Consider the following 13136-nt stretch of genomic DNA (forward strand, 5'->3'; position numbering starts at 1 on the left):
CGGGGAAGGTGGAGAGTGACACCTTCCGGTGTGGCTGCGCTCTGATTGGGCGGTGGTGTCGGGGGCGGGACTTCCGGGGCTGTGGCGGTGTCGGTCAGTGAAGGTGAGAGCGGGGCCGGAGAACCGGGGAGGGGGACCCGGGACTGTGGGGTTGAGGGAGAGAACGGGCTGGGGGAGGGGGTGTGAGGCCGCGGCGGGGCCGGGCCCTGTGCCCCGCTCGGTGCCGGCGATCCCCGTGTCCCCAGCCCCGAACCGCCCCCCCACCCCGAGTCTCCCCAGCCCCGCGGTCCCGGGCCCTGTGTACCCCGCCTCCCCCAGCCTCACCCCGCTGTGTCTCTCCCGGCAGCATGGCGGGCCGCAGAGCTGCCCTCAAGGCCATCGACTGGGCGGCCTTCGCCGAGAGGGTGCCCCCCAACCAGCGGGCCATGTTCAACGCCCTGAAGACCCGCAGCGACGCGCTGTCCGCCCGGTGAGTGTCCGTCCAACCCGCAGCTGAACCATTCGGCTTTGCGGTGCTGCCCTGGGCAGGTGTCGGTAGCACTGGTCGCACAGGAGTGTCCTGACGGGCACTGAAGCAGGTCACCTTCGAGACAGCTGGTGGCTTTTCCTTCGCAAATCTTCTTTATTTAATCCTCCCCAGAGTAAAACAATAACTGCTATGTAAAAAAGCAGCTCTGTGAAAGCAGTTCACTTTGGAATGTGGCCCGAGGAGGGGCGGTCACCACCCCAGGTCCTGCCTGTCCCAGTCCCCCCGGCCTCACCTTGTCGGAGCTGAGCTCACACGGGTCCTGGCAGCAGAACCGGCACAGGAAGGACTTAAATGCTGCACAAACTCATGAGTCTTCTCAAATCCTTCAGCACCTGCTGCTTGATACAAACGTTGGCTGTTGCAGCCACAGAATCACAGATTGGAAGGGCCCTCAAAAGCTCATCCAGTCCAGTCCCCCCCGCCAGAGCAGGAACACCCAGCTGAGGTTCCACAGGAAGGCGTCCAGGCGGGTTTGAATGTCTGCACAGAAGGAGACTCCACAACCTCCCTGGGCAGCCTGGGCCAGGCTCTGCCACCCTCACCATGAAGAAGTTTCTTCTCATATTTAAGTGGAACCTCCTGAGTTCCAGTTTGCAGTCAATATTGCGGATTACCTCTAGCTCAGCATTGTGCAAACTGCACGACCCTTCTTCACAGGTCTGCTCTGCAGCAGTTTAACGTGGAGCGGGGCTGCGGGCTGAGCTCTGCTTGTCCATATAGACAACTGTTCCAAGGGCAGAGGGGTTTGCAGAAATGGTTCATTGCTGCTTGTTAATGGTGGACCTGAAGATATTTAGACTAAATTTACATGGTTCTGTTGACACTCTGGAAAGTAACCATGGCAGAGAGCAAGTGACAGCGCAGGGTTGCTCCTGGCGATGGTTGTTACTGGTGTCCTCTGCCTCTCCAGGTTGGCTGCTCTGCCAGAGAAACCCCCGACCATCGACTGGGCTTACTACAAGAGTGCTGTTGCTAAATCCGGCATGGTGGATGAGTTTGAGAAGAAGGTCAGTGTCTGTGTTAGCTCTCTGGAGGTTTAAAAGGAGAATGTCTCTGATGTGAGAGGAACACACCAGAACTGGCAGAGGAGGCTGGTTTTGGCTGGCAGGTGCCCCAGATTTACACCCTGCAGTGTCACCAACCCCGAGGTCACTTCAGCACTTTCCGTCTTTCAGGTGGAAACATGTGGCACTGTACAGTGAGAAAGCTGGTGAAAGAGAACTTAATAAATTATATTGGTTGTGGGAGCGTATTTGGGCAGCGCCTCTCCTGAAGCAAACGTTCAAAGCGTTTCTCTGACTCACAGAAGGGGGTGGTGTGTGGCTCTGTGCCCTGTGAACCGTGTCCAGCTCACGCATCCCTGCAGGGGTTGTCGTCCTCTTTGCAAGCAGGAGCTGACAAGCGAGGCTTTTGCTGCAGGGCACGTGTTGTCACTGGCACCAGGAAAACTGGCCTCCCAGGGCTGGGAGGAGCCACTGACCTCAGATGTATCTGGGAGCTTTGCCTTGGGGGAATAAGTCTGTGATATGCTAAATCTTTGGTATTAGATGTCATTGCTTCCTCAGAGCGCTGTGCTTTGCTCTCTGCAGCACTGTGATGAACGTGTGTAGTGTTACGTGTCGTGGGTGTTAAGCAGTGCGGAACAGGGTGCTTTCAGCTCACAGGTGAGCAGGCCTTCTTGTGAAGGACACAGTCAAGCTGCAGCGACCAGTTTTAGAAAGCTCGTTAACTTAGACGGTTATGAGTGTATCCCAGGAGGGAAGGAGGGAACGTTCTCCTGCTGCCAGGGAGGGTGACCTTGGTGTGAAGGATTATTTCAGCCAAGCAAACCATGTCAAATTTTTCTCTTGTGATTTACAGTTCAGTGCACTAAAGGTTCCTGAGCCAGTGGATACACAAACTGCCAAAATCGATGCCCAAGAGCAGGAAGCTGTAAGTGTTTAAACTGTTCCCTCACACCGAGGTTGTCTCTGACTTGTGCGAGGATGGGATGGGGTGAGAGGGAAGGGATATTCTGCACAGGCTCTGGCCCTCGTATGTGTCTCTGTTTTTGGCTAAGCGATAGGATCTCTGCACTTTGAAGGGTTTGGCTGGCTGGGATTTGAGCAAGATTGTGTCCACTTATCTACTGTAATGACGATGAATTTTAATGCCAACTTAAAGCGTGGGGTTACAGGTTCACTCTATGTCATTGTCTTAAAAGTCTTCACCATGTGCTCTGTTTTCCCACAGTCCAAGAGCACCGCTGAGTACGTGCAGGCGTCCAAGGCTCGGATTGCCCAGTACGAGCAACATGTAAGTCCAGACTTAGCCTGTTGAATATTCTCTTTAAGCCAGCCTGGCCTGTGCCAGGAAGCACCAGCTCCTTCTTGCTGACAAGTGCCATGTAACGTGTTTGTTTCTGCTCCCACTTCCAGCTCCAGAAGCTCAAAAGCATGATTCCCTTTGAACAGATGACGTTTGAAGACTTGAACGAAGCCTTCCCCGAAACCAAACTGGACAAGGAGAAATACCCGTTCTGGCCCCACAAACCGATTGCTGATCTGTAAACTTGTCTGGAGGCAGTTTGTCTAACGACTGTCAGACTCAATGGTCTTTTAAATAAAGTGTTTTCCCTCCTGTCCCTGGCTTAGATCTTAGACGTGAGGTTGCATGGTTTTGGGACATATGGAACAATACAGTAATGTGCAAACAGTCCAGTTTTCTGCATTTTGTCTTTTCCACCTTGTTTTTGTAGCAAACCAGGTCCTGTTGTGTCTTCTGTAATGCAAACAGTCTGTCTGTTCATCTTTGCAACCACCCGGAGCAGGAAATGTGGTTCTTTTGCCACTGCAGAAGCTGAAGCCTTTGGAGATACTGAAGTGTGTTTAGTCGTGATCTGCGATCCCATGGGAGACAAGTCTCAGCAGTTCTACGGGCAGAGATCTGGGGCTGGTTTCTAGGCTGGTTGCAATGGTTTAGGTGCAGCCAATTGCAAAAAGATTTGGAGTGTAGATGTGTTGAGATGCATAATAGATAGATATATATATATATTTTAAACATCACAAGTATCACTGTGTTAATCCTGATGATCTTGTTATTCTTTCTGTCCTGGGTTTCTGAACAATATGGATCTCACTGAAACTCACAGAAACAATAGTACAAACACTTCAGACTTGCATTGTTTAATTATCTGAGCTGGAATTCTTACACCATCTTTCCTCAGAATGGAAACATCTCCGTAAGAGGAGGGCATTAACTGCCTTTTCTGTTGCTCATGTTTGGGGTAAGAATTAGAGACAGAGTGAAGGCGTCATCCCCAGATTTCACAATTATTTTATTAAAATACCTCGCTAACCCAGAGAATACTTTGAGAACATACATAGTTCTACTGAACTAGAGTACAAAGCACTAAGCATGCAGATCTTGTGCCTTGTGGGTTTCTTTTTTAAATTTTACGTAGGCAACTTCACCACAGCTCTATGTATCAAGCAGGAGAAAAATGACAGTGGAAGGGTGAGAAGCAATAGAGTAGAGAGCGACTGAACGAGCAGAGCTGGCCTCTAGCTGCTCCATTTAATACAAATAATAGCAAAAAACACCAGGGACAGGAAGAAGTGAGTGTAGAGAAGCACCTTCTCCAGAACCAGCAGGAACGGGTCGTGCTCCGGCGGGTGCCTCTGAGGGTTGCCTGGTCGCCCTTTTTCCTTGTCCTTCTTGGGAAGGTTCAGCCGTTGGGCGCCTTCTTTGGTGGGACGTTCCATGGGCAGCTTGTTGATGGATCTTGTCACCAGCACCTCTGCAAAAACATGTCACAGTGGGGCTGGTGTGTGACCTGAGCAAACCCACCCTCCCTGGAAGGAACCTGCAGTAGAACGCACCAAACCCTCGTTCCAGAGGTTGTGGGTGGCTTTACCTTGCTGGAAGCTCCCGAGAGTCTTGTTGAAGCGCAGGGATTTGTGCTGCTGGTGCAAGAGGAAGAAGGTGTCCAACACGGCCATGATCATGAGCAGGAAGGTGCCCAAGAAGAACACAACTGTGGAACAAGAAAACAAAGAAAGCCCTGATAATTTGCATTATTTTCTTGAAGGTAATCCTGTCAGTGTTCAGCTGTCTGGAGGGGGGATATTTCTGACTTCAGTGAGCTGATAAATCTTATCCATTCATTACATCGGTGCTCAGAAATGTGTCCATAGGCACCCAAAGACCTTCCTTAGGTTGGTACCTGTGTAAAAATCAATTTTTATTCAATGAAATGGGTACCTATTACGGGTGGTTTGTTGGAGGAGGTCGGGAGGATGTTGTTGAGGATCACGGCTAACATGGAGCTGCCGAGGATGATGGTAATCTGGAAACTGATTTTCTCCTCAAGAGAGCTGGGGCCGAACAGCACAGCCATGTCCAGCAGGTACAGGGCGCACGTCGGGAGGATCAGGTTCAAAACATACAGAATGGGGCGTCTGTCCATGGAGATCTGGTGAAGAAGATGACAAAATTTACGTCAGCAGGAGAGGACTTACTGTACTGGGAAAATACTTGAAATTATCTTTTTGTGTGTACGTGGCAAATCAGCGTAATATAACGTAAAAGTACTGCCGTACCATGTAGGTGACCACAGAAAATTCTCCATCATCCAGCACCTCTGTGTGTTCAAGGATGCTCATGTTGGTGAACTTCCATTCTCCATCAGTCAGGAAGAAACTCTGGCTGTATTTCGTGATTTCCTCTGCTGTCCGCCTCGTCCTCATGACAAGGTCTGTTACTGCTTGGGCAGGAGAGGGGAGAAGTTGCAGAATGTAGGTATTTACTAGAGGTCAGTTATTTCCTCTCCCGTTCCCTCCCTGCCAAGGGTGTGTGCAGATGGGGAGAGGCAACATTGCTGTCACTGCTGGGCTTTCCTAGCCCATCTGAGATAATTTAAAAAGGACTTTGGTGAAGAGACTTGGCTGGACCTCTGGGAACAGGAATCACAAGGGAAATCTCTGGTGAACTGGGGCAGTTGTGCTTTGTGGGTGGGAGCTGGAGGTTTCATGTCGCCTCTGCTTGTTTTTCCACCCTTCCCGTTGGGATGAACCCTGACTGCACTTTGGATCCCTGAAACTGTCTTTAATTCCCTTGCATCTCCATGGCTTTCAGGCTTTTTAAAGAAAAGCAGTCCTGCAAAATTTTATGCAGACAAGCAGCCTTGTTGCAGGAAGCCTCCCAGTCTTTTGGTGTGTAGACACCAGTCCTGAGTGCCACAGAATGTCTGGAGATTTTGCTGGGAAACAAGCCAAACCAGAATGACAGTGTTTGAGCTTGCTTTCCCTCATTTTATGTGACCCCAACCCAGTGTGAGCACGTGGTGCTGCCAAAGGAACCCAGGAGTCAGATCTGTCTGATCTATTCCTCCTTTTGGAAATTGTGGTGATCTTCCTGTACCTGGGTGGAGATACGAAGCTATGCTCACGTTGCACATCTGGGTGTCGAAGGGAAACTTGAGGATCATCAAGCTGCAGGTTAAGGTGACCTGGAAGGTCTGGGAGGAGATAAATGCGCCGTTGTGCATGACGGTCACATAATCCAAATGGGAGTTTTGTCCGTTCACTCTGGAGGAAACAGAAGGGGAGAGTGACCGAGCGCCAGGATGTCCCTCAGTCCCCCAAAAGCCAGGGCTGTCAGCATCCCTTTCGGGGGTTTGTGCCATCACCCAGCCCCAGGATGCAGCAGCAAGGAGGGGAAACCTCACAGCTGGGCTGAGGCTGGAGTAGCTCTGCACCCCCTAACATAACTCCATCCTCCTTCCCTGGGGCAGGGGCTCGTCTGGCTCTGCCGAGCTGCCTTTCCCCCCGTGCCCATCCCTCTGCCAGACCCACCGTCCTGTGTCCCACAACAAATTGCTCATGGTTATTTCATTCCACATCATTGCTGATCTCTGCTGCTTCCTAATCTCTAACTACAGCCCATATGGGATGTTTCTGGAGATGTCACAGCATTACAGAGCGTTTTGTTTAAACTGCGGTTGTTGTTAATCTATATTACAAGGTTCTTGGTTGCAGAGAGCTCATGCCAACCACTTTTAACCATAGAAGTTGATCCCATTTCCTATAATAATACCAACAGTTGGCATCCGTTATATTTCTCTTAAGCCAGTGGATAAAAACAAACAGGGAACCTACCGCTCTAAAATGAAGATGGGGGGAGACCAATACATATCCATGGGCAGAATGACTTTGGAAATGTTGCAGAAATCCTGCGGGTCCCAGGTCGCAAAAGGGTTTTTCCACCTCTGGGGAAAGAAGGTGCAGAGAGAAATGAGTGCTGGGCTCAGCACCATCCGTCGTGCTGGGCACAACAGGAGAGAAACGCTCTCGAGGGACCTACCAGGTCCAACACGAAGTAAAAACTGACCGTCTGGAGCTTTTCCACCTGGAGAGACAAAATGGAAGATATTTAGCGTATTTTTTAAAGGTATATTCAATGCAGAGCCCAGCTTTCCCCTGTTGCTCTTGCCATGGACAGCACGGACGGCAGAAGCTCAGCTCAGGAGAGCTCAAGGATCTTGGTCCTGCAGCTGAAAGGTGGGAGCATATGGTCCCAGTAATGTGAAAAAAGATAGATTATTGCTGACATTTGCATACCAGTGGCTTGCAAACGCACAGCTGAGTTCAGGTGCCCCACAGGGTTGTTTTCAGAGCCTGCGATAAAGTGGTTGTTTGTCTGAACCTGCCTTGGAGCTTTTCCCTGGAAGTAGGTGGGAGAAAAGGCTCCATATCGTCCCAAAATGCTTTAAACCAGCAGAAACCTGAAGAAGTGGGTTCTCATCCCCGTGGCCTCGCTGGCCCAGCCCTGCCTGGCAGAAGGCTCAGACCCTGATGTAGCAATCGCCCAGTTTTCTATATAAAGGAGGTTTGGGTCCTTACCACAGAGAGAATAGCCACCAGGAGAAAATCCATCGTCACTTCCATGGGCTCCTCCAGGTTTGCCTTGGGCAGGATGTGTGTGTGCAGCTTGCTGTGAGAGATGTTCAGGTGCTCAACCACATCGTAGTAGGTGCAGACATACCTTGGAGCAGCCCCTGCTAGAGAAAAAGATATATATGTGTATATATATATCCACTTGAATCAGGACGGGACGAGGTAAGATCTCAACCTGTGAGAGAGAGTTGTACCTAAAGAGAAAGAATATGGAGCTGTGGATATGGAAAACATTATTAACAGGCAAATCTCTTCCCACACACATGAGAACAGAACTCCTCATGGCTTTTATATCCCTCTTGAGCTTACCTGTCCCAAGAGAAAAGGTGAGGATGGCTATAAAAGCTCCCTGCATTGTCTTCTCCTTCCAAATAAGGAGGCAAACGGTCCTGTGTGTCTTATGAACAGTTCCAGGACGCGTCATTTGTTATGTGGCAGTCCATTTGATATTAATGAGGGATGGATATTTTGTAAGCAGAAGCTAGATTTTTTATGTATTTATTTGCCTTGGAAGGAAGAACTTGCTAATGGTTTGATGCACTCAGCTGGCTCTTGGGAGCAGCCTTTAGTTGTGGTAAAGGAAAAATAAGATCATTAAAAAAAAAATCCAGCAATTTGAGGGAGAGGAAAAGAAAGGCTCCATCTCCATAAAGAAAAGCTGAGGAGCCAGAGCCACTCAGAAGCAAATCTTGCCTCATTTACAGGCCTGAGAGTCTGCGGCAACCCCACTGAAATGGAGTGGGAATTAGAGTGAGGCGGGGGAGGCGGAGGAGAAGCCGCTCTCCCTGCAGCCCGTCCTGCTCCACCGCGGCCAGGCTGCGGGTGCTGGGGTACGTCCTCATTCCCCAAAGCACCCAGCCTTTCACACCCCCACTGATCTTCTGTTTCTCCCTCCTTGCTGGTCTCCCATGCTCTCGAGGTTCTTCTGCAAGTCCTCATGGTTAAGATGGAACGCTCAGAGACTTTTTTTTTCCTTTTACATCTCCATCTGTCTTTCCTGCAGCCACTTTCCTCTCACTCATCTCCTCACTCTCTACAACTACTTGAAAAGAGGTTGTTCCATGGAGGGGGTTGGTCTCTGCTCCCACCTAACAAGCAACAGGACGAGAGGTAACTGCCTCAAGTTGCACCAGGGGAGGCTTAGATTGGATGTTAGGAACAGTTTATTCCCGTAAAGGGCTGTCAGGCATTGGAACAGGCTGCCCAGGGCAGTGGTGGAGTCACCATCCCTGGAGGGTTGAACAGATGCAGAGATGAGGTTCTTGGGGACATGGGTTAGAGGGGGACGTGCAGCGTTGGGTTAATGGTTGGACTCCTTGGTCTTGAGGGTCTCTTCCAGCCACAACGACTCTATGATGGGATGACTGGGATACCCAGCAAGCGCCCACACTGCAGCACCTGCTGCTGCCGCCCCCCAGCAAGACCCTGGCTGCAGGACAGTCCCGCGGCCCCAGCGCGGCGGTGGCAGCCGGCACGTCCCACGGCCGAGCCCCCGCGAACCGGGGAGCAGCTGGGCCATCCCGGGCCGTGCCACCTGCGGGGGCTCCGGGGGGACCGGCGGGACCGGGGGTGACGCTGGGGGTTGGCATCATCGCTGGGGGGCTGCAGCATGCGCGACCGCGTGGCCTAATGGATAAGGCGTCTGACTTCGGATCAGAAGATTGAGGGTTCGAGTCCCTTCGTGGTCGGGTCTGTTTTTTTCACCCCCATTTTTAAGCCCGCTCCAGCTGTTCCCGCGTCGCGCCTCTTCCCCTTACGGGCGGGTGGACGGATGAAGAAACCGACCCGCGAGTCGGTCCCGTTCCCGCCGTTCCCGGTACCGCCGCCCCCGCCGCCGCCGCTTCCCCTGGAGCCCCGGGGAGGGTGTCCCACAGGGTCACGCGCGGGGTCACGTTCGCGCCCCCGCAGAGCGAGGTCGCGTGGCGCGGGCCGTTCTCGCGGGCCGGGACGCGCGATTCGCGCAGCCCCAGTGGCCTAATGGATAAGGCACTGGCCTCCTAAGCCAGGGATTGTGGGTTCGAGTCCCATCTGGGGTGGGTACACTTTTACCACTTGCCCGCCCTGTTTCTTTGCTCTTTCTCCCCGTTTTAGTGCCAGCAGCCCCGCGCAGCGCTGCTGGACCTTCTCCTACTGTACACGGGCTGTGCATGGTCTGTGCATGATGCTGTTGGGATGATGTGGTTCTCTGCTCCTGGCCAGCAGTCCCAGTGTAGCCCCGATGAGAAAAGGAAGAAACAAGGAGCTGGCTGAGGTCATTGCTAGACCGCTATCCATCATTTTTGCCAAGTCTTGGGGAACGGGAGAGGTGCCCGAGGATTGGAGGAAAGCAAATGTCACTCCAGTCTTTAAAAAGGGCAAGAAGGAGGACCCGGGTAATTATAGACCGGTCAGCCTCACCTCTGTCCCTGGGAAAGTAATGGAACAGCTTATCCTTGGTGTCATCTCAAGGCACATCAGGGATAAGAGGGTCATTAGGGGCAGTCAGCATGGCTTTACCAAGGGTAAGTCATGCTTGACCAACCTCACAGCCTTTTATGAGAATGTAACAAGGTGGATGGATGATGGCAGAGCGGTGGATGTGGTCTACCTTGACTTCAGTAAAGCCTTTGACACAGTCCCTCACAGCATCCTCACAGCTAAATTGAGGAGGTGTGGTCTAGACAATAGAGTAGTGAGGTGGGTTGCAAACTGGCTTAAAGAGAGAAGCCAGAGAGTGGTGGTCAATGGTGCGGAGTCCAGTTGGAGGCCAGTATCTAGTGGAGTGCCTCAGGGGTCAGTATTGGGGCCAATATTATTCAATATATTCATTAATGATTTAGACGAGGGAATTGAGTGTACTATCGGCAAGTTTGCTGATGACACCAAGCTGGGAGGAGTGGCTGACACGCCAGAAGGCTGTGCTGCCATTCAGAGACCTGGACAGGCTGGAGAGTTGGGCGGGGGATAACCTGATGGAATTTAACAAGGGAAAGTGTAGAGTCCTGCATCTGGGCAGGAACAATCCCAAGTTGCAGTATAGGTTGGGGAATGACCTATTAGAGAGCAGTGTAGGGGAAAGGGACCTGGGGGTCCTGGTGGACAACAGGATGACCATGAGCCAACACTGTGCCCTTGTGGCCAGGAAGGCCAATGGCATCCTTGGGTGTATTACAAGGGGGGTGGTCAGTAGATCGAGAGAGGTCCTCCTTCCCCTCTACTCCGCCCTGGTGAGACCCCATCTGGAATATTGTGTCCAGTTCTGGGCCCCTCAGTTCCAGAAGGACAGGGAACTGCTGGAGAGGGTCCAGCGTAGGGCAACAAAGATGATTAAGGGAGTGGAGCATCTCCCTTATGAAGAAAGGCTGAGGGAGCTGGGGCTCTTTAGTTTGGAGAAGAGGAGACTGAGGGGTGATCTTATTAATGTTTATAAATATATAAAGGGTGAGTGCCACGAGGATGGAGTCAGGCTCTTCTCAGTGGCAAACAATGATAGGACAAGGGGCAATGGGATCAAGCTGGAACACAAGAGGTTCCACTTAAATTTGAGAAAGAACTTCTTCTCAGTGAGGGTAACAGAGCCTGGCCCAGGCTGCCCAGGGAGGTTGTGGAGTCTCCTTCCCTGGAGACATTCAAAGCCCGCCTGGACACATTCCTGTGCGACCTCACCTAGGCGTTCCTGCTCCAGCAGGGGGATTGGACTGGATGATCTTTTGAGGTCCCTTCCAATCCCAAACATACTGTGATACAAACCACCCCAGGCTTAGGTGCAAAGGCAGATGGTTTATCCAGCTGGTTGCATGGTCCTGCATGCCGAGTGCTCAGGTGAGGCTGTCACTGAGGGAACAGCCGCCAGCTTTTGCCTTGCAACCTGTTAATGAAATGATGATTTTTGGAGGGGTGTTAATGAAAGGACCGTTTTTGGAGGAGAGCGTGCACACACCACAGGCTCTGCCCCATCCACCTGGAGCATGGGGACCTTTCAAAGTGTCCCAGAAGGTGCAAAAGCAGAGCAGTTAAAATTGGTGTTTTAGCCTTCTCTGTGCAGAGATGGGTCTGTATCGGGTCAGGGCTGAACAGGGAATTCCAGCTGCATTTTCAGCCCCTTTGGCTGCTCCCTGTATCATCAGCTTCATCTGACCCCCAATAAAAAGCCAACTGGTGCTGGGGGGGTGACGACCCTGCAGGTGTCATGCAAACCTCTTCCCGGAACAGGACAAGCTCTAATGGGAAGAAAGCTTTACTCCTCTGCCAGAAACCACATCTCGACTGGTGGCTGGGGGTTATGCAGTTTGGCTGTGCTGCCCTGGGACCAGAGCCCTCCATGTAAATGAATTTGGTGTGATGCCCTCTCAGGTTTGTTGCATTAACAAGCTGCTCGGAGGGTCTTTTGCTATCGAATTAATGGATTTTAAAAGGAAGCTGCGGTCAGAGTGATATCACACCGGTAAAACCTAAAGTGAAGTTTCTTTCTAAGTACTTTTTCTCTGTTAGGTGTGGGAAGAAATGACTCTGCTGTCTGGAAAGGAGCAAACCCATCGAAGCCCCGGTTGCCGGGCCGCTGGCAGCCCCAGGCAGCCGAGCTGCAGGTCCCTGCACTGCGCAGCAAACCCTGCCCCATCCAGCTAAAGGGGTTGTGTCACCTGGTGTCACCTGGGACCAGTCGACTTCCACCTCTTTGTGTGACCAGCTTCAGTGCTGTGGTTGAAAGCATGGCCAGAGCACTTTTGCATCCTTCTTACAACTCTGGATGGCATCAGGTGGGGGTTTTTTTGGGGGGTGGAGGGGGAGATTCATCACTTGGCATCTTTCGGGCAATATTTTCTTCACATCTCGCGGAGATGCTGTACATGCACTCCTGCTGGGGTGTCCTGGTGGCAGCATCGCGAGGGGCCTGGGTGGGTTAATTGCTTGGTCTGAGGGACGTCCATCAGCAATGGCCTTGCTTGCACAGCATCAGGTTTTGTTCCTGCTGTTTCTCTCCTCTCCTGCCTCTGCAGCGTTAAGTCTCAGCCAATAGAAGGCTGAAGTCTTTTCTTAGGATTAGGTGAGAACTGCATATTTTGGGGAGAAGCCGAGCTGCATTGGGCAGAGAACGCAGCGGGTGTTATTGATGATGGACAGGGGCTTAACGAGGCTTGTGGTGTTTCTCTTTGTGTCACACCATTATGCTATAGTGGTGCTATGTTACAGCAGGTGCTTGTCACTGGCTCATTGGCACTGTGACCATCACACCAAACGCTGTCACGGGACAGGATGAGGTGTCTCCAGGGCCCTGGCTGTCCCCATCCTTCTTCCCTCCATCCCCGGCCTTGAGAGATGGGAACGTGGGTGATGCACAGGGGGTGTCAGGGCCACCCATGGGACCCTCCCCGGTGTGTGTCACTGTCCCCAAAACAAAGTTATGGGGGACCACGTGGCCTAATGGATAAGGCGTCTGACTTCGGATCAGAAGATTGAGGGTTCGAGTCCCTTCGTGGTTGTTTTAGAGCTACGGGAGATACTTGATTCATTTAATTTCCATCACCACCAGCGTGGGGGAACGGCAGTCGATAACCCATGGGGTGAGAGCATCCTTGGGGCCATCAGCCCCTCATGGCTGCAGGGGGCAAAGCTTGAGGGAATGTGGCAGGCAGCTTTAGGGTGGGATCTGCCCTGAAAATCCCCAGGGATCTCCTGGGAGGATTTATGTCCCC

General features: G+C 52.0%; 2 protein-coding genes, 1 long non-coding RNA gene and 3 other non-coding genes across 7 annotated transcripts in view; 4 read left to right on the forward strand and 2 right to left on the reverse strand.

Annotated features, from left to right (window-relative positions):
* Positions 1-3150, forward strand: part of ATP5PD (ATP synthase peripheral stalk subunit d) — a 92627-nt gene extending 89477 nt beyond the window's left edge. Inside the window, exons 1-6 of one of the 2 annotated variants that reach the window (XM_065852435.2) lie at positions 3-103; positions 347-469; positions 1440-1536; positions 2390-2461; positions 2762-2824; positions 2947-3150. In XM_065852435.2, coding sequence (XP_065708507.1) covers positions 348-469; positions 1440-1536; positions 2390-2461; positions 2762-2824; positions 2947-3078 — 486 coding nt within the window. In that variant the 5' untranslated portion in view covers positions 3-103; position 347 and the 3' untranslated portion in view covers positions 3079-3150. Of the gene's footprint in view, positions 1-2; positions 104-344; positions 470-1439; positions 1537-2389; positions 2462-2761; positions 2825-2946 lie in introns of those variants that run through there. The other variant, XM_071816276.1, reaches the window with a different exon arrangement.
* A 921-nt stretch (positions 3151-4071) lies between these two features.
* LOC139829385 (5-hydroxytryptamine receptor 3A-like) lies at positions 4072-6056 on the reverse strand. The gene is made up of 5 exons (XM_071816708.1): positions 5930-6056; positions 5110-5270; positions 4772-4982; positions 4425-4544; positions 4072-4307 (listed from the first exon to the last, which is right to left on the reverse strand). Exons 1-5 carry the CDS (start codon positions 6054-6056, stop codon positions 4072-4074), a joined length of 855 nt encoding a protein of 284 aa, XP_071672809.1.
* A 610-nt stretch (positions 6057-6666) lies between these two features.
* Positions 6667-7544, reverse strand: LOC139829357 (uncharacterized). The gene is made up of 3 exons (XR_011741810.1): positions 7411-7544; positions 6872-6916; positions 6667-6776 (listed from the first exon to the last, which is right to left on the reverse strand). It is a non-coding gene; the product is annotated as an uncharacterized lncRNA (long non-coding RNA).
* A 1535-nt stretch (positions 7545-9079) lies between these two features.
* TRNAR-UCG (transfer RNA arginine (anticodon UCG)) lies at positions 9080-9152 on the forward strand. Its single transcript has one exon. It is a non-coding gene; the product is annotated as a tRNA-Arg (tRNA).
* A 275-nt stretch (positions 9153-9427) lies between these two features.
* Positions 9428-9500, forward strand: TRNAR-CCU (transfer RNA arginine (anticodon CCU)). Its single transcript has one exon. It is a non-coding gene; the product is annotated as a tRNA-Arg (tRNA).
* A 3350-nt stretch (positions 9501-12850) lies between these two features.
* TRNAR-UCG (transfer RNA arginine (anticodon UCG)) lies at positions 12851-12923 on the forward strand. The gene has a single exon. It is a non-coding gene; the product is annotated as a tRNA-Arg (tRNA).
* The last annotated feature ends 213 nt before the right edge of the window (positions 12924-13136 follow it).

The sequence above is a fragment of the Patagioenas fasciata genome, chromosome 18 (genome assembly GCF_037038585.1).
Source record: "Patagioenas fasciata isolate bPatFas1 chromosome 18, bPatFas1.hap1, whole genome shotgun sequence".
Lineage (NCBI taxonomy): Eukaryota > Metazoa > Chordata > Aves > Columbiformes > Columbidae > Patagioenas > Patagioenas fasciata.

What these genes read in the sequence shown, in the direction of transcription:
- LOC139829385 (XM_071816708.1), bottom strand. Translation starts at nt 6,056, where the DNA reads ATGCACAACGGCGCATTTATCTCCTCCCAGACCTTCCAGGTCACCTTA. An exon ending in TTTCTGTGGTCACCTACATG is followed by an intron (nt 4,983 to 5,109) that starts GTACGGCAGTAC and finishes CTTCTTCACCAG; the next exon opens with ATCTCCATGGACAGACGCCC. An exon ending in TCTCGGGAGCTTCCAGCAAG is followed by an intron (nt 4,308 to 4,424) that starts GTAAAGCCACCC and finishes ATGTTTTTGCAG; the next exon opens with AGGTGCTGGTGACAAGATCC.